A 24,752-nucleotide genomic window follows, 5' to 3' on the forward strand; every position below is an offset into this window, starting at 1 on the left:
TCGTTATAAGCTCATCGATGATGATTTTCATGTAAAGCCAGTGACTGAATTCCGAAGGCCAGACGAGGATTTTCCCTGCTGTCACACACAGCAGAGTTTGGTTCAGACTGAGCAGGAAAAGAAGGCAGAGAGCAGCTCTCCCACGTGCACTCATGATTGCAGGATGATCAGCCTTCTAGCTCACACATGGAATAAGCCAGAGCACAAAATCTGCAAACCTCCACATCTATCACGTGAAAACAAAACTTTGACCTTTATTCCCAACAGCAGAGGAGATATCTAATTATGTGCACGTTGTGCTAGTGACTGTATTCACCAGGAAGCACCAGTACATTTCCACTGTGAGCCATTTCAGACAAGCTCAGCAGCAAAATTACTAAGCAGGTACAAGATCTGTTCCTCATCATTGTTGTAATAAAACAGTGACTAACCCATTTGTAACATTGGACATGGTCAAAAATATGGGAGTGTTTCAAGTTGCCCAAATAGTGTTTGCTTCAGACATGGTTAATGACCTTAGATAAATCATAGGGCCTTGGACAAATGTCATTATTGTCTTGTGGTGGATCATTAACATAGAATCTGTTTAAGATGACTGTTGGAAAAGTTTATAAGAGATGTGAGGGAAATGATTAATTTTTACTTCGTAATAGTTTTGTTCTTGTTCTGTTCATGTTCATCAGAGGATAACGTCAAAGAACGTCATGTCATGTCATTTAGATTAGTACAGAATGTTTATCTGCTTACAGAGACACAAACATGTTTTTCTGTTAAGGGTTCAACCCTGAAACAAAGCCTGTTTGAACTGCCTCAAACTACTCCTTTTCGGTACATAGAAGTGTATCGTGCCCTGCTCTTCATATATATATATATATATATATATATATATATATATATATATTAGATGCTCAGCACAGCACCTTAGAGCGCTCTCATTCTTCTCTCCTGTATACATCCTTCTGTAATAAACTTTTTTGTCTAATTTCCACCACAGAGGGAATAAGATTACCTGAATGTTTCTATCACAATGTATGAACATTTTCCAAACTCATGTTCATTCATTCATTTTCACTAACTACTTTAATCTGGTCAGGCTCAGGGTGGGACAGAAACTTATCCCAGCAACCCTGGGTGCAAGGCAAAAGCTTTCACCTGGATGGGATGTGTCATGGATATGCTGAAATAGGCAGTGGACCACGATTCCCATCAGCCACTGCACCTCACATGATCACATCAAATGACTGTTTGCACCTGTTTCTTGTTTTGGTTTAATTAGCACTTTTGTATAAGTCATGTTTTGCAGCGCACACACCATCTTGTCTTATGTTGCTGTTTAGTTGTCTAGTTCCTTAGTCCTTATATTTCTCTCTGCCTAGAGTTCATGTTCTGTATGTTTAGTCTACTGTGTTTGTTAGTTTTCATTAAAATCAAATGGTAAATGGTCTGCACTTATATAGTGCCTTTTAATCTTAGAGGTTCTACAAAGCACTTTTGTTTCTCATTCACCCATTCACACATACAGAGTTGCCATGCAAGGTGCTAGCCCGCCATTAGGAGCAACTTGGGGTTCAATGTCTTGCCCAAGGACTCTTCGGCATGCGGAGGGGCCGGTGGATTGAACTGGACAACCCGCTCTACCACCTGAGCCACAGCTGCCCACATCTGCACTTGCATCCACCTTTGCCTCCATATCATGACAGAACACAAGACTGAAATTATGGATGCAGCAGACTTCTTCAGTGTCCAAGAGACTCTCCTGGAGAGGAACCGCCTGAGGTGGGAGCAAGAGTGGAATGGAGCTTGTGTCAGGGTCACTCAGCAATGGTTCCATGCCATGTGCCCCCTCAGGAAAGGTGTAAGGTGTCAATAATGTCCAGAAAACCTGCGATCCTTAATATCCACCACATCATCTTAATTCCCAACAGCACAACAGATATCTGACCACATAGAAACACAAAACTGACCTGGAGAAACATCAGGTGGAGTTCAAGTTGTTGATATCATAGAGTTTCTCTGCATGGACTTACCATATCTGTGGGGGATTCCTCTGGGTTCTTTGTGCAATAGAGCTGTCCAGAGAGGCAGATTAGAAAATGATTGGGATGAACAAGGGAAGGGTGCATGTAATGTGTGAGGAAGATATGTAATGTGTGAGGAAAAGTGTTGGGATGAATATAGGAGGGATTGGGATTAAGAAAATGAGGGTTGGGATTAAGATGGCAGGTTTGGAATGGGTGAAGGTAAAAGGGAGATTAAGCAAAAAGATTCGAACAAAGAATCCACGGAAGCTGAAGAAGCTACTAGGAGGGGGCAGTTGGAGTGATGAAATTAGTAATTTGTGATCATTTATGTATAAAGGATTTTAAAAAAGAGCGCAGACAATTTTACTGTATCAGTAATTAAGATTGAAATTTTTAATTTTTTTCAATCTTTAATTAAAAAAACAAAGCCACACTATACATGATGCAGATAAAAATCTCTGTTTAATTGCTTTGTTCTCAATAGTGTTGGAATCATTTAAAAGTAAACCTGGACATACAGTACTATACTGCACTGTATAAACAGTAAAAACCTCTCGAATGTATAATGTACATGTAACAGTGTGTGTTATTCCTAAAATCTATGTCAAAATATCACAGTACTTATTAATACATTCATATATGCATGCTTCACTCTTTCTTCCTCTTAGCTGGAGTCTTTCTGAAACATTTACGGAAGAGCCAACTGCATGTTTTCACAAAGATGAACACGACTAGTGCGATAACAGAAAGCAAAAAGGCTGCCACGTCCAAGCAGTGGTACTGATACCACGTGAGGTTATGGGCTTCGACCCTCAGGTGCTTGGCCCCCTTATTGCGCATCACAAACTCAATCCAGAAGACGGCCTGGTCTAGCGGCTTCACTGGTTGATCGTGGTGGATTCGGGATAGTCTCATCATGCTCTTCTTGTAGCTGTGGAAAGAAATGGAATAACAAGAAATCTTTCTAGGATGTGTAAAGGCTCAGAGTACTTTGAATGATTGAGATTCTTGCTCTTAGATTATCTTCAAATTTGGTGACGTAAAATAAAATGATAAATAGACAAACGAATTAGAGTGACAGTGCAAGTGGTTTAATTTGATTGAATCAGAAAGGTGCAATTATACAGGTGAAGGTGTGAGCCAACGCTTATGGAAATCAAAATATCAACTCACGATGGATTGTTAATGACATCATTGACAGCCTGCTTCAAGTCCTTGGTCTCCATTTTGTTAAAGTCAAGCATAACAGCAGCTCCCTTGGTTTTCATGTGATTTACATTGTCAGGCTGATCCGCAAACAGCGGCAGGCCCACCATGGGAACTCCATGATAAATCGCTTCATATATTCCATTTGTCCCACCATGGGTGATGAAGGCCTTGGTTTTAGGATGTCCTGCAGATACAAATCATTAGTGTTGCTTCAACAGAACGTGAAAGCATAGCTACAATGCAAATATTCCTTACCTAGTAAATCATTCTGGGGAATCCAGTCATAGAGTCTAGTATTAGGAGCAAGAGTTTCTGGTTTCTCGCCTATGTATCGCCACAAGACCTGAAATTACACACAGGATTCAGATCTGAGGAACTTAAGCGTGATCTTTTCTTGGTCTATGTCATGTAATAAACGTAATGGACGCTAGGATGGACGCAAGTGCAGATAAGAGCTTTTACTTAAAGAGAGGCAGACAGACAAATCCAAATCATCAGACAATAGCGTGGTCAAAAAACAGGCAATGGGTCAGGCGATTGGCAAACAGGCACAAACGAGGCAAAACCAGAATCAAGAACGAGGGCAAGAATGAGATTAAAACAATACCACATGAACCGAGAACAAATGCTTGGTATATAAAAAACTCATGGAATACTTCGCGACGTCATAGTGTTCAGAAAGTCTCTTTTATAGTGTGGTTGTGAGTGCTGTGAATTGGATGCAGGTGTGCATGATTAGAATGAATGTGAGTGTTCTGTGTGTGTGTGTGTGTGTGTGTGTTCTGGGAATTTCAGTCCATGGCGGCCATGTTTATAGGTCGCAGTGCCGTAGGGGAAATGTAGTCACTGGTTTCCTGTGATATGACAGTCTAGGTCAACACCTACTGGAAATTTAGAGCAGCCAATCTGCCTATTGACATTTTTATGGGACGTGGAAGGAAACCAGAGAACCCAGAGGAACCCCAGGAGCTGTGAAGTCCAACAGTAAAGAGCCGCCCTCAAAACATTCAGAATCAATGAAGCACTCTAATTATACTTATTTTGTCCAAATGATTTTCAGTTAACAAATCTATGAAACAGTGATGTAAGTACTTCCTGACATGTAAAATCCTTCATAAATTAGATTGTGGATTAAGTATCAAGATGTGCATTATTAATTGTGTAAACTCAGACCTTTTGGGGGATCTGGCCGAGCGCTGAAGCGATGGTGTTCGCTCTCTCTTTGGTGAGGTTTTTTATCATGGATCCCAGTGAAAACACTACAATACCGTCATCTCCCGAGCTCTGCACAAAGTCCTCCATCTCCTATAAAGAACAAATTGCAAAGTCATTTATGAGACAGATGGCAGTGACTACACTGGAAGACTTGGAACATTTTACTTTTTATTATTTCCAATACACTGATCAGTTTGAATATACTGTACTGTATAATCAAGTGTGATTTTCTTTGAAAATGTACTGAGGTGACATGGGTTTAATAAAACTGCAGTAAACAGTTTGTGTGCTAGATGTGTTTATGGAAAAAAAAAAAGGCTAGCACAAAGACAACGAACTCTTGCCTTTTTACCCACAGTACAGTAACCGCGCACGAGTGATGTAATAAAGGTTTCGTAATCATTCAAAGATCTGTAGTAAAGGTCAGTGAACTATACCTTTGTACGTAATGTCATTTTCCCAGGCTCAGCATGACTCAGGATCGCAATTCTGTGTTAATCTCCTATTACAAAGGAATCGGATGGCTACAAAAATAGAATAGTGTCAGACACGAGAATGAACTTACTTTTGGTAGAGGTTTTGCAGGCTTGCAATGTAAGCCACCCACAAATTTGAAGTTTGGGAGGAGTGGCCGTGGATATTCAAAGTCCCAATACGTGCGGATTAACCAGATGTCAGCTTTGCCAATAGTATCACATAGTGTTGTAGGTTTGCCTGTGAAGTACAGGTGCAAACATGGCATATTTTGTATCAGTACCTACACTGAGTAGAATCCAGTGTTTGTTTAATCTCACTCCTCTTTAAAGAGTATAAGCTATTTTTGGAGTTGTATTTCTCTCTACAGATTAAAGCATAAAGAGTCTATATAATTCAGAACCAATTTGTTGAGTAGTTAAAAAAAGTTGTAGTGCGACATCATACCGGTTATTTCGGAGAAATATTTATCAAATGTAAACGTTTTGTGAAGGAAGTTCACTGCCGTGTGTCCTATGTATAGTAGCATGTTCTCTAAACGCTCTGTAAAGTCCATGTGATCAGTGAGATGCCCCTGAGCACCAGCCGCAGGTACATAAGATGGTGGAGCGGGCATTTGCCCACAGAGCCGCTCAAGAATATACGCAAAACTGATCCGGAGAGACATCACACTGGGCAGCTCAAGAATGTATGCCATTATATCAGCACATGGCATCATGGGGTCATATAGAAGTACATCGAAATGCAACTCCTTCAGTAAAGTCACAAGATCTTGGTTACTAAACATTCCATTGCACACAGCTTGTATATAATGAGACATCTCAGACATCATGTTCCAAATCAAGCTCAGCTGGCCAGGAAAGCTGGCAGTACTTTGATTCATCCATGCACTGATAAAGTTATGCCACACGTTGTCTGCGTCCTGTTGCTCCATGTTGATTTCAAAAGATATAAATTTGAACCGCTCTTTTTGGCCATGTTTCACTGTAGGTGAGGCACTGTGCATGAGGATGGTCACACTGTGGTTCCGGTCCAGGAGCTCCTCAACAATCATGCGCATGTTGTGCCAGTGACTGTATTCACCAGGAAGCACCAGTACATTGCCACTGTGAGCCATTTCAGACAAGCTCAGCAACAAAATTGCTAAACAGGTACAGAATCTGTTCCCCACCATTGTATCAAATGAAATGCTGATTAAATCACTTGTGACACTGGTCAAAAATAGGGGGAGTGGTTCAAGTTGCCCAACTAGTGTTTGCTTCATACACAGTTAATGACCTTAGATACATCGTGGGGCCTTGGAAAAAAGTCATTATTGTCTTGCGATAGATCATTAACACAGAGCCTGTTCAGGATGACTGTTGGAAACGTGTTATAAGAGGTAATAAGATCATTTGAATATTTCTATCTATTTCAATGTGTCAACATCTTCAAAGCTCATTCATTAATCTTCACTTTATCCTGGTTGGGGTCATGGTGGGCCAGAAACAAATCCCAATAAGGCAGGAGGTCTCACCTAAATGGGATGCCAGTTCATCGCATTCACACATATACATTCACACATTCATTCATACCTAAAGGCAATTTAGCATAGCAAGTCTGCCAACATGCTCGTTTTTGGACAGTGGAAGGAAACAGAAAGACCTGGAGGAAACCCACGCAAACACACAGAGAACATGCGAAATTCTGCACAGATGGGAAACCAGATGAGTATTGTACCACTGAACCGCTCCAGAGCTTGTGTTTTGGATAATTAGCACTGTCAGACACAAGAAATAGACTTGAGGTGACTAGCTTAAATGTTGAACATTACTGTAAGCAAGTAAATTGTACTATTTCAGCAATACGCTTGCTGCATTCTTTTCTGATGCGATATAGTGGTTACACGTAGTCTTGTGCTGAGGACAAGAACTAAACTGAGAGGTTAAATTTTTATTTATTTATCTATTTTTTACAGTGATCTTCTTTTCTAAACCTGCAGCCTAAATTAAATCACAAATGAGAGATTATCATTTACCCATGACTTCTGTGGTGAGGCGATCCCATTTCAACTTGGCCATTAGATTATATATCATATCTAGTAAGAAAATAAACAACATATTTTTCACTCTCTGTGGGAAATCCATGTGATCCGTGTAGCCCATGCCAGCAGCTGGCACATAGGATGGTGGTGATGGAAGCTGACCACAGAGTCGCTCAATAATACTCGCAAAACTGAACCTCAGACTGTTGATGAACGGCAGGTTGAGCTTCTGTGCTAACAGTTCCCCACCTACAGTCACAGGATCTGTCAGAAGAACATCAAACTTTTCCTTTCTCCACTTCTCCAGCAGATCTTCACGTGCAAAAAGCTCCCTGCATAGTATTTCATTGTAATCTAACATACTGCCAATTAGTTCGGCGAGCTTCAGAAAAGCCTGGATCTTGTTGGTATTTGGCAGGTCATACGTCCAGTGCTTTAAAAGATTGTCAAAGTTGTCAATAACGTCCTTCTTGCTGTGAGGCACCTGTATGATCTCCACATTGTAGCCCGGAGACTGCTCTGTCATTACAGATGGTGTAGCACTGTTAGTAACGATGGTCACACTGTGTCCTCTCGTTATAAGCTCATCGATGATGATTTTCATGTTAAGCCAGTGACTGAATTCTGAAGGCCAGACGAGGATTTTCCCTGCTGTCACACACAGCAGAGTTTGGTTCAGACTGAGCAGGAAAAGAAGGCAGAGAGCAGCTCTTCCACATGCACTCATGACGGCTGGATCATCAGTCTTCTAGCTCACACATGGAATAAGCCAGAGCAGAAAATTACTATGCAGGTACAAGATCTGTTCCCCACCATTGTATCAAATAAAATGCTGACTAATCCATTTGTGACACTGGAAATTGGTAAAAAATAGGAGGAGTGTTTCAAGTTGCCCAACTAGTGTTTCTTCATACGCGGTTAATGACCTTAGATAAATCGTCCAGAGCCGAAAACCTGCAAACCTCCACATCCATGAAATGAAAACAAAACTTTGACCTTTATTCCAAACAGCAGAGCAGTTATCTGACCACAAAGACACATAAAACTGGTCTGGAGAGACATCAGGCAGAGTTTTGCAAGTCCACCAATGAAGAAGTCAACACTGTGCATCATAGGCACAGGAGCACAGGAGTAGGGTTAGGCTGTAATGCCATACATCTTCAGAATACAAAACTGAATATCTGTATTCAGTCCATAAAATGTTTTGAAAAGGCAGAATTTAGAAAACAGTTGGTGGAAGTGGAAGATGACTCTGGTGTTGTACCTTCGACTTTGTGAATGTGGCAGCGAATAAAGGACTACTGATATATCCATCTACTGCATGAAATATTACATTTACCTTTATGGATTTTTTATTACTTCAAGTAATTAGTTGAAATAATAAAAAAATAGTTCAAGTAATAAAATATGTAAAAAAAAAAATGTTGGAAAAATCTTTGGGGATGTGTGCATGTGTGTGTGTGTGGGGGGGGGGTATGGGGGGGGGGGTGGTGGATGGCACCAATGTGCACTGGTGTAAAGTAGTCAAATAGTCATACAGGCAAAAATAACACAAAACGTATGAGATTACAATTATACTTACTGCATTGATAAATATTAATATAGCATGCTCTCTTACTTAAGCTCATGACTTTATGTGAGTTTTCTCTCTCTGGAGAACACTGTGACCTTTTTCTCGTCTCCTCGACAACCCATTTCATAGGAATATGTCTTTCTCCCTTCGTTTCTCTTATCTTGCACCTGGTACCAACGGCCCATAATTTTTACCTAGCAGGGGGCAGTTCTGGTTATGAAAGGACACAATTAGCAATTTGATCATTTCTGTATGAAGGATTAAAAAAAGAGAGCAGACAATTTTACAGTGTCAGTAATCCAGCTAAAAAAAATCTTTATTTAAAAACAAAGCCACACTATACACAATACAAATCTCTGTTTAATTGCTTTGTTCTCAATGGTGTTGGAATCATTTAAAAGTAAACCTGGACATACAGTACTATACTGTATTGTATAAAAAGTAAAAACCTCTGGAATTGATAATGTACATTTAATACAGTGTTTTATTCCTAAAATTTATGCAAAATGATCTTAGTAAGTATTACTACATTCATATATGCATGCTTCACTCTTTCTTGCTCTTTGCTGGGGTCTTTCTGAAACATTTACGGAAGAGCCAACTGCATGTTTTCACAAAGATGAACACGACTAGTGCGATTACAGAAAGCAAAAAGGCTGCCACGTCCAAGCAGTGGTACTGATACCACGTGAGGTTATGGGCTTCGACCCTCAGGTGCTTGGCCCCCTTATTGCGCATCACAAACTCAATCCAGAAGACGGCCTGGTCTAGCGGCTTCATTGGTTGATCGTGGTGGATTCGGGATAGTCTCATCATGCTCTCCTTGTAGCTGTGGAAAGAAATGGAATAACAAAAAAATCTTTCTAGGATGTGTAAAGGCTGAGAGAAGTTTGAATGATTGAGACCAAATGCCATAAATGTAATGTAAACGTGATTTGGTTGAATCAGAAAGGTTCTATTATACATGTGAAAGTATGAGCGATCACAATATCAACTCACGATGGATTGTTAATGACATCACTGACAGCCTGCTTCAAATCATTTGTCTCCATTTTGTTAAAGTCAAGCATAACAGCAGCTCCTTTGGTTTTCATGTGATTTATATTGTCAGGCTGATCCGCAAACAGCGGCAGGCCCACCATGGGAACTCCATGATAAATCGCTTCATATATTCCATTTGTCCCACCATGGGTAATGAAGGCCTTGGTTTTAGGATGTCCTGCAGATACAAATTATTAGTGTTGCTTCAACAGAATGTGAAAGCATAGCTACAATGCAAATATTCCTTACCTAGTAAATCATTCTGGGGAATCCAGTCATAGAGTCTAGTATTAGGAGCAAGAGTTTCTGGTTTCTCGCCTATGTATCGCCACAAGACCTGAAATTACACACAGGATTCAGATCTGAGGAACTTAAGAGTGATCTTATCCTGGTCTACGTCAACACCTACTGGAAATTTAGAGTAGCCAATCTACCTATTGATATTTTTATGGGAGGTGGAAGGAAACCAGAGAACCCAGAGGAACCCCAGGAGCTGTGAGGTACCAAAACTACCTGCTACACTATGACTTAACACCTTTACGAGATTGTGCTGTAGGTGTCATTTGGCTCATAAATTAGATTGTCAATATATTAAGATGTGCATAAACTCTGACCTTTTGGGGGATCTGGCCGAGCGCTGAAGCTATGGTGTTCGCTCTCTCTTTGGTGAGGTTCTTAATCATGGATCCCAGTGAAAACACTACAATACCGTCATCTCCTGAACTCTGGACAAAGTCCTCCATCTCCTATAAAAACCAAAATGCAAAGTTATTAATGAGACATGAGCATGTTGGTTGTACATTCCTGTCCATCAATTGGCAAACAACTGATTTTCACAGCTACAATGGAAATTATATAACTCAAAGTTTTACAGCCTTGCATCTTTCTAATATATTGATATTCCTAAAGTATTATTTTATATGGACCTAAAGAATAACTGCAGTCCATATTACAACCCTTTCACCCATACCACAGTACACTCTATACGCATGCTAATCAGGTAGTAAACGTCTTATAATCTCTCAAAGGTCTATAATAAAGGTCAGGGAACTAAGACATTTTTATTCTTAGGAGAGAGAGCTTACTTTCGGTAGAGGTTTTGCAGGCTTGCAGTGTAATCCACCCACAAATTTGAAGTTTGGTAGGAATGGCCGTGGATATTCAAAGTCCCAATAAGTTCGGATTAACCAGATGTCAGCTTTGCCCATAACATCACATAGTGTTGTGGGTTTGCCTGTGAAGTACAGGAGCAAACGTGGCAACATTTGGTGGTAAAGGCTAAATGTACTTTGTTATTTTGAAATAAATTCTACAGGGTATAGTCTTTTAACACTTTTATATCACTTTGTATGAAGTGGAGAGGTGTGTGCACAATGGTAAAGGTAAATAAAATTGAAATAAAACCCTTGTACTGTGGCAGAGGGAACTGCATTGTGAAAGTGTATTTGTGGAGCCACGGGTTGCACATTATTATCCAAACCCACCCAGCTAGTTTACTCAGATCGGTGTCCAGCTCAATGAGGCCGATCCAGATTCGTATCCGGTCGCCACTGACGCTGGAGTTGAACATGGCAGAAAAACACCCCAGAAGGTGTTTATGTGCTGTGCACTCTCGGTTTCAGACTCAGGTCTGAAATGATTCATGATTTCAGCCGAGCCGCCGGGCCGTCCACACTGGCGCATTTTAAGAATTAGTAGGCCCTTAAATAGTGTAAAATCCATCCATCCATCCATCCATCCATCCATTTTCTGTACCGCTTTTCCTACACATGGTCACAGGAAGCCTGCAAGCTATCCCAGGGGACTCTAGGCACAAGGCGGGGGATGCCATGGATGGGGTGCAAGGCACACTCGCACACACACTCACACCAATTCACACACTATGGACAATTTAGAGCTCTAAATCAGCCTACAATGCATGTCTTTGGAATGCGGAAGGAAACCGGAGTACCTGGAGGAAACCACGGGGAGAACATGAGCACACAAATTCTGCGCACGCAGGGCGGAGGCGGGAATCGAATCCCCAAACCCGGAAATGCGAGGCAGACATGTTAACCACTAAGCCACCGTGCCCCTCTGCATTGTGTAAAATGACATAAAAGGTATTATTTTGCACATTGTCGCCTATAAAAATATTTTTTTGCATTAGCTACGGTAAAGACGACTAATCGGCTAATTGATTACTTTTCTGAATTACCGTTCGACTACTAACAATTAATAGTTGTGCATCCCCTACAATGTACAATGTAAATAACCCCCAACAAATTTATGAAATTGCTTTGACTTCATGGTTTTGGATACACTTCAGAGCAGAAATACTGTATGAAATTCTGGACGAACCTGTTGAGCAGTTGGAATAAATCAAAAGCAGCTATATAACACCTTACCAGTGATTTTGGTGAAATGTTTATCATAGGTTACCATTGTATGAAGTTTGATCATTGCTGTGTGTCCTATGTATAGTAGCATGTTCTCTAATCGCTCTATAAAGTCCATGTGATCACTGAGATGCCCCTGAGTGCCAGCTGCTGGTACATAAGACGGTGGAGCAGGCATCTGCCCACAGAGCCGCTCCAGAGCATTAGCGAAAGACAACCGGAGAGATATCACAAAGGGCAGCTCAAGAACGTCCGCCAGCAAGTCCGCGCATGGCATCATGGGGTCATAGAGAAGCACGTCGAAGTGTGATTCCTTCAGCAAAGTCACAAGATCACTCTTAAACATCCCGTCACACACGACCTGTAAATAACGAGTCATCCCAGACATCACGTTCCAAAACGAGGCCAGCTTCTGAAAGCTGGTGGTGTTTTGATCCAACCAGAGATTAATAAGGTTTTGTGAAACGCTTTCTGCCTCCTCTTCATCTAAGTTGACGTGAAAAGACATGAAGTTGAACCGTTCGTTTTGGCCCTGTTTCACCGTAGGTGAGGCAGAGTGTGTGAGAACTGTCACGCTGTGGTTCCGGTCCAGGAGCTCCTCAACAATTACGCGCATGTTGTGCCAGTGACTGTATTCACCAGGAAGCACTAGTACATTGCCGCTGAGAGCTACTTCAGACAAGCGCAGCAGCAAAATTACCAAGGTACAAGATCTGTTCCTCATCATTGCATCAAATGAAATGACGACTAAGCTTCTAGCCACACTGGGCGGTGTTAAAGAATATCCGGTGAGAACAAGTTTGTTGCGTAACCTGTTTTTGCTCTATGTACGTGTTAATGAATCACATAGCATGGCCCATGCACTACTATCATTCGATATTTGAGGCTTTAGCAGATAAATGCTTCTGTTTATCTAGAGTTAGTTCACACCTACAAAACGGGCAATAAAGAACAAGTGCTTTAGAACAAAGGTAACTACAGTTCACTATACTAAGGTACTATTTGATAGGATTTAACACAGCCTTTTTCTTTTCTTTTCTTTCTTTCTTTTTTTTTTTTTTTACAGTGGTTGCTGGAAAGGTGCCAAGGCAAAGAGATCACCTGACTGAATTTCATTCACACAATGCCAGAGTACTCTAGGATTAGATTTTCAAAGCTCTTGTTTTCCACCAAATGTACTACCAAGCCCAGGAACTAGACTTTGAAGTTATTAACTGTAAGGTGTTTTATTTTTGTAATATGCTTGCTGCATTCTTTTGTTTTGTAATTTAAAAAAAAAATTTTTTTACACAAATATCTTGTGCTGCTGATGACGACAATTGAGCTGTATTTTTTTTCCCCTTTAAACTTGCATTATTTTCTAAACCTGGAACATAAATTTAAATGTATTAAATAGAAGTATTTCATTTACCGAGGAATTCGGCATAGACGTAGTCCCATTTTACCATGACCATAAGTTTAAACAGTATGTCCTGAGAGAGAATAAACAAAAAGGTTTTTCAATCAGATATCTCAGCCCAGACAGCAAACATTACAGGGAGCATGTGACTAACGGCTGATGTTCCACAACATTCAAAGTAAATATAGATGGATAAAAGGCTTATCATTAATAAATTCTTTAAAAAAATTGTAATAATTGGCTAATTGCTGTGGTGTAACAGGATTAAAACAATTAGAAACATGCTGTTATAGGAAAATGACCAACTTACTTTGGTAATAGTAACAGCAACCATGCTTCATGTCATGTCACATTATACACAATCCTGTCCCTGGTTATTTTTCTATAATATCACACTCTGAAATGTTTTACTCATTGCACAACAGACAACATAAAGGATGCCTCTGAACACCACATGACAGGCTGCTTTAAATGCATTTTTCCCTCACATTCAATGAGTATTTTGACAAAACATGAGCGCATTCTATTAATCTACTCGCACCAAGATTTATAATGAGTGATTTGGTAAACAGTCTGCACTTATATAGCGCTTTTATCCAAAGCCCTCATTCACCCATTCACACACCAATGGTAGCAGAGCTGCAATGCAAGCCATCAGGAGCAACTTGGGGTTCAGCGTCTCGCCCAAGGACACTTCGGTATGTGGAGTCACGTGGGCCGGGAATCGAACCGCCAACCCTACGATTAGTGGACAACCCGCTCTACCACCTGAGCCACAGCCACCCATTTCAAGTAACATGGACTACACCTTCACCATGAACAATCTGAAAATCAATCAATGTGGGAGGGGTGGAAGGGAGAAAATCCCATGCAACACCCAGCCCACTGTGTAATTAGAGTAGAGACCATGTGATATTTGAATTGTCTGTAGTGCAGGATAAATGCATGAAAGCGTATTATACTGAATTATGCTGCTACCTTCCTTACCTTCTCATTTACAATTCATGCCGATTAAGTTTCTGAAAACGTATACTTGTCCTTGCAGTTTACAAGAATGGCACTAAAGTGAGTGGCTAGGATTGGTGCTAGAAGTTTCACAGTGAGTACAAAGGCACTTTCAGGAAATCATTTCACTCTGATGAGTTTGTAGAAATAACTTTTATGGAGTTGTATACTGAATAAAAGGTTTTTTTTGTTTTTTTAAAACCATTAAAATGGCACACTTGACAATTAGCACTGGTCTATTCACTTACCCATGAGCTCTGTATACAAAGGATCCCACTTCATCACAGTCAGAAATGTGAACAGACAATCCTGAAAGAGATTAAACAACATGTTTTTTACTCTCTGTGGGAAATCCATCTGATCCGTGTAGCCCAGACCGACCGCTGGCACATGAGAAGGTGGTGTTGGCAGCTGCCCACAGAGACGCTCAATCGCATTCCCAAAACTAAACCTGAGACTGATGATAAACGGCAGGTTCAGTTTCAGAGCAAGAAGTTCGCCACACATATTCATGGGGTCTGTCAGAAGAACGTCAAACGGTTCCTTTCTCCACTTCTCCAGCAGATCTTCACGTGCAAAAAGCCCCCTGCATAGTGCGTGATTGTGCTTTGCGCTGAGGTTGAGGATATCCCTGAGCTTCAGTAAAGACTGGATCATGTTGTCATTTTGTAGGTCGTATATCCAGTACTTCATAAACCTATCCATGTTGTCAATAATGTCCTGCTTCGTGTGCGGCACCTGTATGATCTCCACATTGTAGCCCGGAGACTGAACTGTCTTTACAGACGGAGTAGCACTGTGCGTAACGATCGTCACGCTGTGTCCTCTCGCTACAAGTTCATCTATGATGACTTTGACATTGAGCCAGTGGCTGAATTCTCCTGGCCAGATAAGGATCTTCCCTGCTGTTACATACGGCAGAGGCTGGTTCAGACCGAACAGGAGGAGAAAGCAAATAACTGCGCTCTCACACACACTCATGACGGCAGGACGATCAGCTTACACACAGAACGCACCAAAATAATGATCCACTTCAAAGAGCAATAAAGGACAATAGTACATTGAACTTTATCCCCAGTAGAGGGTGGTGCCTTCTTGCACATTCCCACAGCTTCTCACGAACCGAACACATTATTCTCCAATGTGAATCAACTGTCTAATAACTGTGTAATAAACTCTCATTATGCTATATGAACCTTGTATAGGATTAATCCAGGCATTAACATATATGATTCATATATGAATATCATTTATGATTGAGAATTTTTTTTGTTTAACTCCTTATATAATATCCTATTTCTTGATTCAATGTTTGTATAACATGACGTTTTCCATGGGGGAATTAAAAAGGACATGGGCTACAGTTTAGGTTGAGGTGCGGCTGTTTTATTTAGAGAAAGGAAAAAAAAAAATCACAATTTTAGCGTTTCAGATCGAAGGTGGAAGATTACAGAAAACTCAGAATAGTAATACAAGCCATGACAGTTTTCAGTAGATCAAGGTATCTGCTTACAACTTCACATTTTCACAGAAAAACCACAGCACCTGCATTAAGGTTTAAATTATTCAGTTATTATCAGGAGTTTAAAAAAAAAAAAAAAAAAAAAAAATACAGTGTGGAAATACAGTCTTCTCTGGTTACCTCCTAGCATGTACCTCACTTTTAGTGTATTTCAGATTGATGCGCTGCATTTGGAAACCATGTTTTATGGCATCCATGTATCTGTACTGGTGTGGCATTTCTACACTACGCACTATTCTTGATTCTTTACAGTAGTTCCCACCCGCCTCAGTTGACCTGGATAACATCGTCCCACTCCTTGATGGGCCACACGCCGTTCTCCTGCACGTTGGGTGGCGAGCTCTTCCAGTCCCAGGCCTTGACCGGAATGTTCCATTCTGGCCCGTAGTTTGCAGTCACGTAGTCCAGAGTCTCGCAGGGCACTCGGACCCTCAACTCCAGCAGCTCTGTCCAGCACAGGCTGAACCGAGGGAAGACGTACCTGAGACGGAGACAGAGACACACTGGATTACGTAGTGCACTGTGGATTTGCACCCTGGTAGCACATTGCTAGATAATCTAAACTATCTAGCAAACTATAACACATCGTTTAATATTTATTTCATACCCAGGAAACTAATAAAATGGCATAAAAACCTTTCTTCACCATAACCCTCATAAAAAGTCAGAATCTATTAATATTCATGATATGCTAATTAGAAATAACATAACAACCTGGGCACGGGTCCATTTCATTAGATTAATGCCACTACTAGATCAGTCAATCAATAATAATAAAACACATTACTTGAATTTCTTGCCGCTCTTCGCCTGTGTGCCTCCGTTCCAAACGATGTCACCGTCCTCGTAGAAAAAAAAGATGTCCAATTTTACATCCAGGCCTTGGAAGGAGAGCTCAAGACTGTCCTCTATCTGCATGTGAGACAGGTCAATGAAGAATCAGTCTGGACCAAGGGTAGTTCATACGAGCTATGAAGATGAGGTTCAACTTAGAAGCAAATCAAATTTATATCACAGTGCTGATGAATTCTTGATTCTGATTGGTGGAGAAACCATTATTATTGCCTATGTGGTGCACTTGTATAGGGAGTACGACATGAAACTACTACATAGAGAAACTAATACCAGTGTTAAGGTTCCACCATCATAAATCATGAAATGATATTTTTTATGGACACAGTTTATTTATAAGGAGCAGTTACGCTCCCCTGGATGGATGCACGATTGTTCGGATGGAAATGATAAGCTTTGGCAACTTCCACACTGATCGATCCCATCAATTTAGCCTGATTCAGATACTTCCTGATCTGTTCAGACCTCATCGTTTTAATTCAACCAGAGCTCAAATAAGTTTCCCTTCAGGGGATTGATCAGAATAGCTAGCTAACAGAATTGTAAGATGCCGTACCTTTCCAAACTTATGTTTGAGGGAGAGTCCAGCCTTCTGAAATGCCTGTGTGATGTCATGCCTGTAATCTTTGATCCAGATGCCCAGGTCCACATCTTTACTGTAGGGAATGATGTTACACTGCCGGAACCAACCTGTGACATGAAAGGGATGAATATCATATCATATCATATATTATATCTGTTGATTTCTTGAATCTGATTGGTCAGAAGGTAGTGATTAATTTCGATTCACGTGCGAACATCGATACACATAAAAGGTCTCATTTACCAACAAACATCACGGCGAAAAACCGTGTAAAACTATTTCGAGCGATTGCAATTTTGCCAATTCAAGTAGCACTACAAGAAACCCCAAGTTGCATCGCAAATATTTTTAAAAGCCGCGGCAAAATCAAGAATTTTTGGCCGCGACAACCACGAAAAAACGCCGCGAAATCCTGTACGGCCTGATAAAGGCAAAAAAATGTAATCGGTGACAAATTTGTGTGGTATACGAGGAATAAAACTCTTTGAGGACTGCTATTATTGGAAAATAAATGAGCTTTGAGGTGGTAACAGTAACTCTACTTTGTGCCGGGCCACACTACACACCACCCCGTTGCGGATTATTTCCTTATAATCCCCACAGAAGTTTTATTTCTTATGAACCTGTGCTCTCAAGGCAAGATTATCTAGTGCCAGGAATATTACTGTTGATTATTATGTCTCTTAATAATTCGATCCAACAACTACTCACCGAGACAAGTACCACTGCTCAGCCAGAACGGAACCTCGATCCCACTGAGAACTCGAGCAGCGAGGTGGAGCAGACTCTTGGCCTTCATCCTGAAGTCCATGGCCTCTGGTGACGTATCGTCTGGATACAGCTGGGAAGAGAGATGCTCATTTATACCTTAGTAAGTGCAGAAGCATATAGTACACTACTATTTAAAATCTACTACGACGTTAAAATGATATTTCTTCAACAAGATGACATTACCCACTCTGGTAGTGATGGCATGGAGATCTCCTCAAAATAGCTGCTCATTACAAAGCCATGTCTCAAAATCGCATGCATGTGTGTTGACTATGTCAGAAACCCTCATTACCCACATTTACGTAAGAGGCGGGGCTTTCTGAATCGGCAGGGAACATGACTGACAGGAAATTAGACACGCCTCCTTATGTCAATAGGATGTTAATAGCGTGCATCAGTTTTATCCCGTCAGAAACACAATGGCGTACAATGTTGTTCGTTTTTGTTAAAATGAAATGAATATCGGTACCGATTGGTTTTGCTTCCCGAATAAAAACAGAAATCGGAAATATTAGCGAAACGAACCTGGTAAAAGGCCGCAGCCTCTCGATATCTGCACTCCAGGAAGTGGCTGTTGGAACGTTCGTTCTTGAAGTGAGAGAAGTTTTTGGGGATCCGCACGTCAAGCCCATCAAGAGTGGTCAGAATAAGATCTGGCCTAGAACAGGAAAATGACATTACGTGACATGATAAAGTTGATGAAATTGTTGCTAAATCTCCGTATTATTCCACCATGTCTTTAACGTGCACCTGTTATGGGTTTTCAAGTATTATCTTTCATGTAATGTGTTATAGAGCTGTTTATGAATGTAAAAAGTCTGCAAAGTATTAAAAAGTCATAGCGTACGACAAACGGAGTTATTGACTCCTTAAAGAAGGAAACGATTCTGAACAGCTGAAACGAGTCGTTAGTGATTCCAGACTTTACTTCCTGTACTAACCGACATAGGTTTGTAACAAAAAACCCGGACTCTGGTCTTCATCGGCTGCTCGCCGACAGCGGTAGACCGATCATAACAGACTGGGACGTCTGACCAATCAGAACAGAGTATGCTCTCTGAAAGGAGGAGTTTAGAACGAATCCTTTAGAACGGATCATTTAACGAGTCGTTTGTGACACTGAGGGGGGAAAAAAGGTAATGCTGCAGTTTAAATCATCAGCACGTTAAAGTGTTTGTTGACCTCGGATGCGTGTAAATCTATCGTATGAGACCCTTAATACAAAATTAGGCACGTTTCAAAACCATAATAGGTGCGCTTTAAGTCTTCTCCTTAGAGAAAATCTGAATTTGGAGGACATATTAGTTAAAGGATTCCCGTTCACAATAGAACCATACGTGATCCAGGATTCCAGTCTCGAACACTGAGTACCTGTTGTAGGCCCCTGCGTAGCGGCCGAACTCCAGGTCCCTGAAGGGAGCAAAAGCGCGGTCCATGCTGCCTCGGAGCCTGAGCGGCCCGTGCCACAGGTAGTTGCCGCTTCGTTCATACAGCACAACCACATGCACCAGACGGCCGTTGAAGCGGAACAGCAGGTGCAGAGGGATGTCACGGCCTGACAGGTCGTCCATGCTGACCAGCCTGGGGTCTTTACCTCTGATCTCCAACAGCTCCAGTCCGCGTTCCTCTGCAGCCTCCAGGAGGCCAGCCTGAGCGAGTGATGAATGAGGGGATAGTTAGCACATGTACACTCTTCCAGTTAAGGGAAATACTATGGTAGACAAGTTTAACACTTTGGTGATCACTTGCTTCTCTTATTGTCTGTTTTGTTGTATGTTTATTCACTAAATTAAGTTGAAATGTCAGCTAGAGGTTTTAGAATGGTCTTTAAATCACGCAATTCATGTTGAATCTTAAAGTTGGCAATTTGTTTTTATGTTGAATTCTTCTTTATGTTTGTGATCCGATCCTAGCATATGCAATCGTATAGCATCACACGTATGCAAGTAATAAAACGTACACTACCAGTCAAAAGTTTGTGGACACTCGACTGAAATGATTCTCATGATCTTAAAAAGCTTTTGATTTGAAGGTGTATGATTGAAATGTTTGAAATCAGTCTTGTAGACAAAAATGATTAGAAATAATTGTCCCAACATATTCACTTCTTTCATTAGAAAACTAACATTTTATATACGGAAAAATATTGTCTTAAATGGACGACTCGGAGCGAAATATTCCGAAAAGCAGCCGATAAGTGTCCGGCGTCGGTGGGAACTCCTTTAATACTGTTTAAAAAGTTTATCTCAGGGGAAATTCCTCAAGAAATTAGTTGAGAAAACGCCAGGAATACGTTTCTGGAAATTCTACGCAAAAAGGGCGTCTACTTTGAAGACGCTAAAATATTAAACTATTTATACTATAATTCCCATAGCTCCGTTTGTGTTGAGTTTTGATGACTTTATTATTATTCTAAAAGTCGGACGTAAGGAATAATATTAATAATAAAAAGAATCAACACCTTCTGACCAATCCGAATCAAGAATACAATAGCACTGCGGTACACATATTATTTACTAATTGAAAATTCCATAAGCACGGTCTACCACGTGTCTCCACGTGCTACTAGTCTCATGCAGAGATGCAGTGCCATGGTACATATCTCAGCTGTGTTTACAAGATGTTTTTCAGATGTGATTCGTTCAACCAGCGGAAATCCTTACATCATACTTCCAGAGGTTTCCAAGCAGGCCGAAAGTGACGAAGTCCCTGTGCGTGCACAGAAAGGTGCAGTGAGGCTCCTTCATCTGGCTGTCCTTCAGCAGAACGGCATCCTGGGAGAGCAGGCTCAGAGATGCCGTGTCCACCAGAAACACAGGCAAGCTGAACTTATGGGCCAGGCCCAGAAACTTTTTCACTAAATGCTGTGATCAGTGCAAGATGACAACAGAGGAATTCGTACACTGTTGTAAATATTCATTTTACATAGTGTTTTGGAAATAGTTTATTTAAATAATAATAATAATAAAGCAAATCTCTCTTTGCCAAGAACCTGTAATTAACTAATGAATCCTTAAAGAACCCTTTTCTCTACGACTGTAGATTAGATTGTACCACCTGCAAGATAACGATTATATTATTCTTCTAATGTTTTGACTCACCCATTGCGCCTCTTTCCCTGTTGGGTAACCTTTACCGCTCGGCGCTTGAAGTCCATGCTATGGAACGAGCACTCGTTAAAGAAACAATTCATTTATAAAATCAAATAAAGTTTCGTTTTGTAGGTTTGTGCTGGAACTACAAGGATAATGTAGCTAGGAATTAAGGGAAGCTCATAGTTATAGCACTGTTTAAACTGCATGTCGAAATAATAATAATAATAATAATTATTACAAAAAAAAAATCAAACATACAAATAAACTAAAAGAAGAAGAGTTAGTTCAAATGCACTTTTTTGACTACTAAAATGTACATATAATTAAAACTAATTAAATGCTAGACATACTGATATACAGTATGTTCAAGCAAGCATAGTAAGACAAAAGCTGCATTTAACTTGCAGGCCTTGATGCACAATTCTGACATTTTGAATCAGATGCCATCAGCCATAACATTAAAACCACTGACATGTGAAGTGAATAACATTGATTATCTCGTTACAATGCATCCTGTCAAGGGGTGGGATATATTAGGCAGCAAGTGAACAGTCAACAAATGGGCAAGCGTAAGGATCTTTGACAAGGGCCAAATAGTGATGGCTAGACGACTGGGATCTCCAAAACGGCAGGTCTTGTGGGGTGTTCTCAGTATGCAGTGGTTAGCACCTACCAAAAGTGGTCCAAGGAAGACAAGCGGTGAACCGGCGACAGGGTCATGGGCACCCAAGGCTCATTGATGCATGTGGGGAGCGAAGTCTAGCCAGTCTGGTCCGAGCTCCTGTAGTACAAATTGCTAAAAAGGTTAATGCTGGTTATGACAGAAAGGTGTCAGGACACACAGTGCATTAACACTTGCTGTGTATGGAGCTGCGTAGCTGCAGAGCGGTCAGAGTGCCCACTCCTACACATACAATATGCATGTGGGTATCAGAACTGGACCGTCGAGCAATGGAAGAAGATGGCCTGGTCTGATGAATCCCGTTTTCTTTTACACCATACGGATGTTGCTTTGACACGTACCACCTTCCTAAACGTTGTCGCAGAACAAGTACACCCCTTTATTGCAAGGGTATTCCCTAACAGCAGTAGCCTCTTTCAGCAGGATAATGTGCCCTGTCACATTGCAAAAATGATTCAGGAATGGTTTGAGGAACAAGGTGTTGACTCGGCTTCCGAATTCCCCAGATCTCAATCCGCTCGAGCATCTGTAGGATGTTCTGGACAAACAAGTCCGACCCACGGAGGTCCCACATCACAACTTACAGGATTTAAAGGATCTGCTGCTGACGTCTTGGTGCCAGATACCGCAGCACACCTTCAGAGGTCTTGTGGAGTCCGTGCCTTGACGGGTCAGAGCTGTTTTAGTTGCACAAGGGAAACCTACGCAATATTAGGCAGGTGGTTTTAATGTTATGGCTGCTTGGTGTACATTAGACCCATATCTGATCCCCTTGTTTACAGTACATCGTTCCCCTGGTTAAAATTCATTCAGTGGAAAACAGCAACATTTAACCAGTAGCATCATTATATTGTCCAAATCTGTTATTTCGGTCTTTTAGCTTAAACCATTAAATTTTCCACTGGCATTGTAGCCAGGACCCTATACCCTCACTTCATCACCAGCCTTGAGAAATTTATGCAGCTTTCCTGAAGGTGTTGTTTTCTCCTTCTTAAAACATTTGATAAGACAATTATCACAGACGGATAATACAATTTATTTCATCTGGACTCCACTGACTACCCTGCGAGGGTTTAAGCTCATTTGAATGTGCTATACATCAGACGTGGAAATAAATAAAGCAGATCCGAGTTAACACGTACACGACGATAGGTCAGAAGACGAATACGTCGTTGATCTTTTCGGATATTTGTGGATGGTGGTGTTTCAGTGTGTTCTGTAGTGTTTGCTCACCTTGTTGGCGTGCTGTCTGTAGTAATAAAGCTGAAACAGGAGGAAGATGGAGCTGGCTGTGATGAGCAGCACCAGCACTGCAGTCTTGTTCACTCTGGCCATGAGTGAGTCTGGCTGTATGTGATCCTGACAAGCTGTGCCATAAGGCTGACTCCTTCACCATGCTTGGACACCCGGACTGATGGCTGCATGGAGCTCTGAAAACACCACACACACACACACACACATACATACATATATATATATATATATATATATATATATATATATATATATATATATATATATATATATACACACACACACAATTATAATTATTATTTACTTCTTAATGGTACTTTAAGGGTGTTTGACTTTCAACATATCAGCTGTATGGTCTCCTGCTTCCACTGCAATGAATTAAATCTCATGCATTACGCTTCCATGAGTATAATATTTATAGTATTATATTTTAGGTCGATGCGCGTGCACATTAACAGCACAAACACTGCCACTACTAGCTAGCTCTCACAACATTTATTTCTTAAAATAACAACGCCTTCAAATAATGAATGACTTGACATATTCAACTGTTTGACATTCTGCAAACTTACTCATCGAAAAAGCATTTAATGTTAGTCAATTTTATCCCTGGTTAGATAAATCCCATAATATATTTCTAGCTATAATAATTTCATTCTTCTCCTTCTTCTGGTTGTAACAGGACACAACCGGACGGCAAGCCGCGTAGGACAAACGCCGGAAACGCGTTTCGAAAACATTTACATTTACATTTATTCATTTAGCAGACGCTTTTATCCACAGCGACTTACAAATGAGGAAAATACTAGTTTTTTTTTTAATGCTAGGTTTTAGCCTTTAATTGAATTTCTCCATCTTATTACATGGTCTGAACTTTAACCGTTGCGCATCGCATCATAGACCATACAGAGAGTCTTTATTTTACACACCACCACACGACACATTTTTGTCATGTCCTGGACTACAACAAAAAAGTATCTCTGGTGTTATCAAATGTAACGCCAGTTTATTCATTATGTAAAATTCGTTTGTGATTTGAATATGTACATTTAGTTAATTAATACGTCTAATTCCAGCAAAGATTTGTTTTTTGTCGTCTTGCCACAAGATGGCGCCAAAGCCATGTATTATCACAAGATTGCGCCAGGACTATGTCTTGCCACAAGATGGCGCCAGAACATTTTCTTTACACCGATTAGCCATAATATTAAAACCACTGACAGGTCACATGACTAACATCGATTATCTCATTACAGTGGCACCTGTCAAGGGGTGGGATATATAAGGTAGCAAGTGAACAGTCAGTTCTCGAAGTCGATGTGTTCAATGCAGAAAAAATGTGCAAGCATAAGGATCTGAGCGGCTTTGACAAGGGCCAAGTTGTAATGTCTAGACAACTGGGTCAGAGCAGGTCTTGTGGGGTGTTCCCAGTATACAGTACCTAATAATAACATTAGGTATACTAATACCTACCAAAAGTGGTCCAAGGAAGGGCAACCGGTGAACCGGTGACATGGTCATGGGCGCCAAAGGCTCATTGATGCGCATGGGGAGCAAAGACCGATCCCACAGAAGAGCTACAAATTGCACAAATTGCTGAAAAAGTTCATGCTGGCTCTGATAGAAGGGTGTCAGAACACAGCTTGCTGCATACG

General features: G+C 40.9%; 3 protein-coding genes across 8 annotated transcripts; all 3 read right to left on the bottom strand.

Annotated features, from left to right (window-relative positions):
- Positions 1 to 2,464: 2,464 nt before the first annotated feature.
- On the bottom strand, positions 2,465 to 7,793 carry LOC128603911 (UDP-glucuronosyltransferase 2C1-like). Of its 2 annotated transcripts, none has more exons than XM_053618682.1 (6): positions 6,937 to 7,793; positions 5,011 to 5,159; positions 4,404 to 4,535; positions 3,486 to 3,573; positions 3,195 to 3,414; positions 2,465 to 2,952 (listed from the first exon to the last, which is right to left on the bottom strand). In XM_053618682.1, exons 1-6 carry the CDS (start codon positions 7,667 to 7,669, stop codon positions 2,670 to 2,672), a joined length of 1,605 nt encoding a protein of 534 aa, XP_053474657.1. In that variant the 5' UTR covers positions 7,670 to 7,793; the 3' UTR covers positions 2,465 to 2,669. The 2 variants fall into 2 exon arrangements, with proteins under 2 accessions (XP_053474657.1, XP_053474656.1); XM_053618681.1 differs by lacking the exon at positions 6,937 to 7,793 and adding an exon at positions 5,367 to 6,583.
- A 1,020-nt stretch (positions 7,794 to 8,813) lies between these two features.
- On the bottom strand, positions 8,814 to 15,521 carry LOC128603915 (UDP-glucuronosyltransferase 2C1). Of its 4 annotated transcripts, none has more exons than XM_053618691.1 (6): positions 14,587 to 15,521; positions 10,642 to 10,790; positions 10,171 to 10,302; positions 9,806 to 9,893; positions 9,515 to 9,734; positions 8,814 to 9,344 (listed from the first exon to the last, which is right to left on the bottom strand). In XM_053618691.1, exons 1-6 carry the CDS (start codon positions 15,317 to 15,319, stop codon positions 9,062 to 9,064), a joined length of 1,605 nt encoding a protein of 534 aa, XP_053474666.1. In that variant the 5' UTR covers positions 15,320 to 15,521; the 3' UTR covers positions 8,814 to 9,061. The 4 variants fall into 4 exon arrangements, with proteins under 4 accessions (XP_053474666.1, XP_053474668.1, XP_053474667.1 ...); XM_053618693.1 differs by lacking the exon at positions 14,587 to 15,521 and adding an exon at positions 13,346 to 13,926; XM_053618692.1 differs by lacking the exon at positions 14,587 to 15,521 and adding an exon at positions 11,944 to 12,661.
- Positions 15,522 to 15,600: 79 nt separating this feature from the next.
- Positions 15,601 to 23,760, bottom strand: fktn (fukutin). Of its 2 annotated transcripts, XM_053618696.1 has the most exons (10): positions 23,670 to 23,760; positions 23,077 to 23,273; positions 21,168 to 21,224; positions 20,730 to 20,930; positions 19,438 to 19,715; positions 18,592 to 18,724; positions 18,007 to 18,136; positions 17,269 to 17,402; positions 16,648 to 16,772; positions 15,601 to 16,341 (listed from the first exon to the last, which is right to left on the bottom strand). In XM_053618696.1, exons 2-10 carry the CDS (start codon positions 23,176 to 23,178, stop codon positions 16,128 to 16,130), a joined length of 1,374 nt encoding a protein of 457 aa, XP_053474671.1. In that variant the 5' UTR covers positions 23,179 to 23,273; positions 23,670 to 23,760; the 3' UTR covers positions 15,601 to 16,127. The 2 variants fall into 2 exon arrangements, with proteins under 2 accessions (XP_053474671.1, XP_053474672.1); XM_053618697.1 differs by lacking the exon at positions 20,730 to 20,930.
- Between the last annotated feature and the right edge of the window lie 992 nt (positions 23,761 to 24,752).

Source organism: Ictalurus furcatus, chromosome 28 (genome assembly GCF_023375685.1).
Source record: "Ictalurus furcatus strain D&B chromosome 28, Billie_1.0, whole genome shotgun sequence".
In the NCBI taxonomy this organism is placed as follows: Eukaryota; Metazoa; Chordata; class Actinopteri; order Siluriformes; family Ictaluridae; genus Ictalurus; species Ictalurus furcatus.

What these genes read in the sequence shown, in the direction of transcription:
- fktn (XM_053618696.1), bottom strand. Translation starts at nt 23,178, where the DNA reads ATGGCCAGAGTGAACAAGACTGCAGTGCTGGTGCTGCTCATCACAGCC. An exon ending in CAGGGAAAGAGGCGCAATGG is followed by an intron (nt 20,931 to 21,167) that starts GTGAGTCAAAAC and finishes CACTGATCACAG; the next exon opens with CATTTAGTGAAAAAGTTTCT. An exon ending in TCAAACATAAGTTTGGAAAG is followed by an intron (nt 16,773 to 17,268) that starts GTACGGCATCTT and finishes TCTCACATGCAG; the next exon opens with ATAGAGGACAGTCTTGAGCT.
- LOC128603911 (XM_053618681.1), bottom strand. Translation starts at nt 6,183, where the DNA reads ATGAAGCAAACACTAGTTGGGCAACTTGAACCACTCCCCCTATTTTTG. An exon ending in CTGCAAAACCTCTACCAAAA is followed by an intron (nt 4,536 to 5,010) that starts GTAAGTTCATTC and finishes TGTTCTTTATAG; the next exon opens with GAGATGGAGGACTTTGTGCA. An exon ending in GATGTCATTAACAATCCATC is followed by an intron (nt 2,953 to 3,194) that starts GTGAGTTGATAT and finishes TTCTTTCCACAG; the next exon opens with CTACAAGAAGAGCATGATGA.
- LOC128603915 (XM_053618691.1), bottom strand. Translation starts at nt 15,319, where the DNA reads ATGAGTGTGTGTGAGAGCGCAGTTATTTGCTTTCTCCTCCTGTTCGGT. An exon ending in TTTGTATACAGAGCTCATGG is followed by an intron (nt 10,791 to 14,586) that starts GTAAGTGAATAG and finishes TGTACTTCACAG; the next exon opens with GCAAACCCACAACACTATGT. An exon ending in TCCCCAGAATGATTTACTAG is followed by an intron (nt 9,735 to 9,805) that starts GTAAGGAATATT and finishes TTGTATCTGCAG; the next exon opens with GACATCCTAAAACCAAGGCC.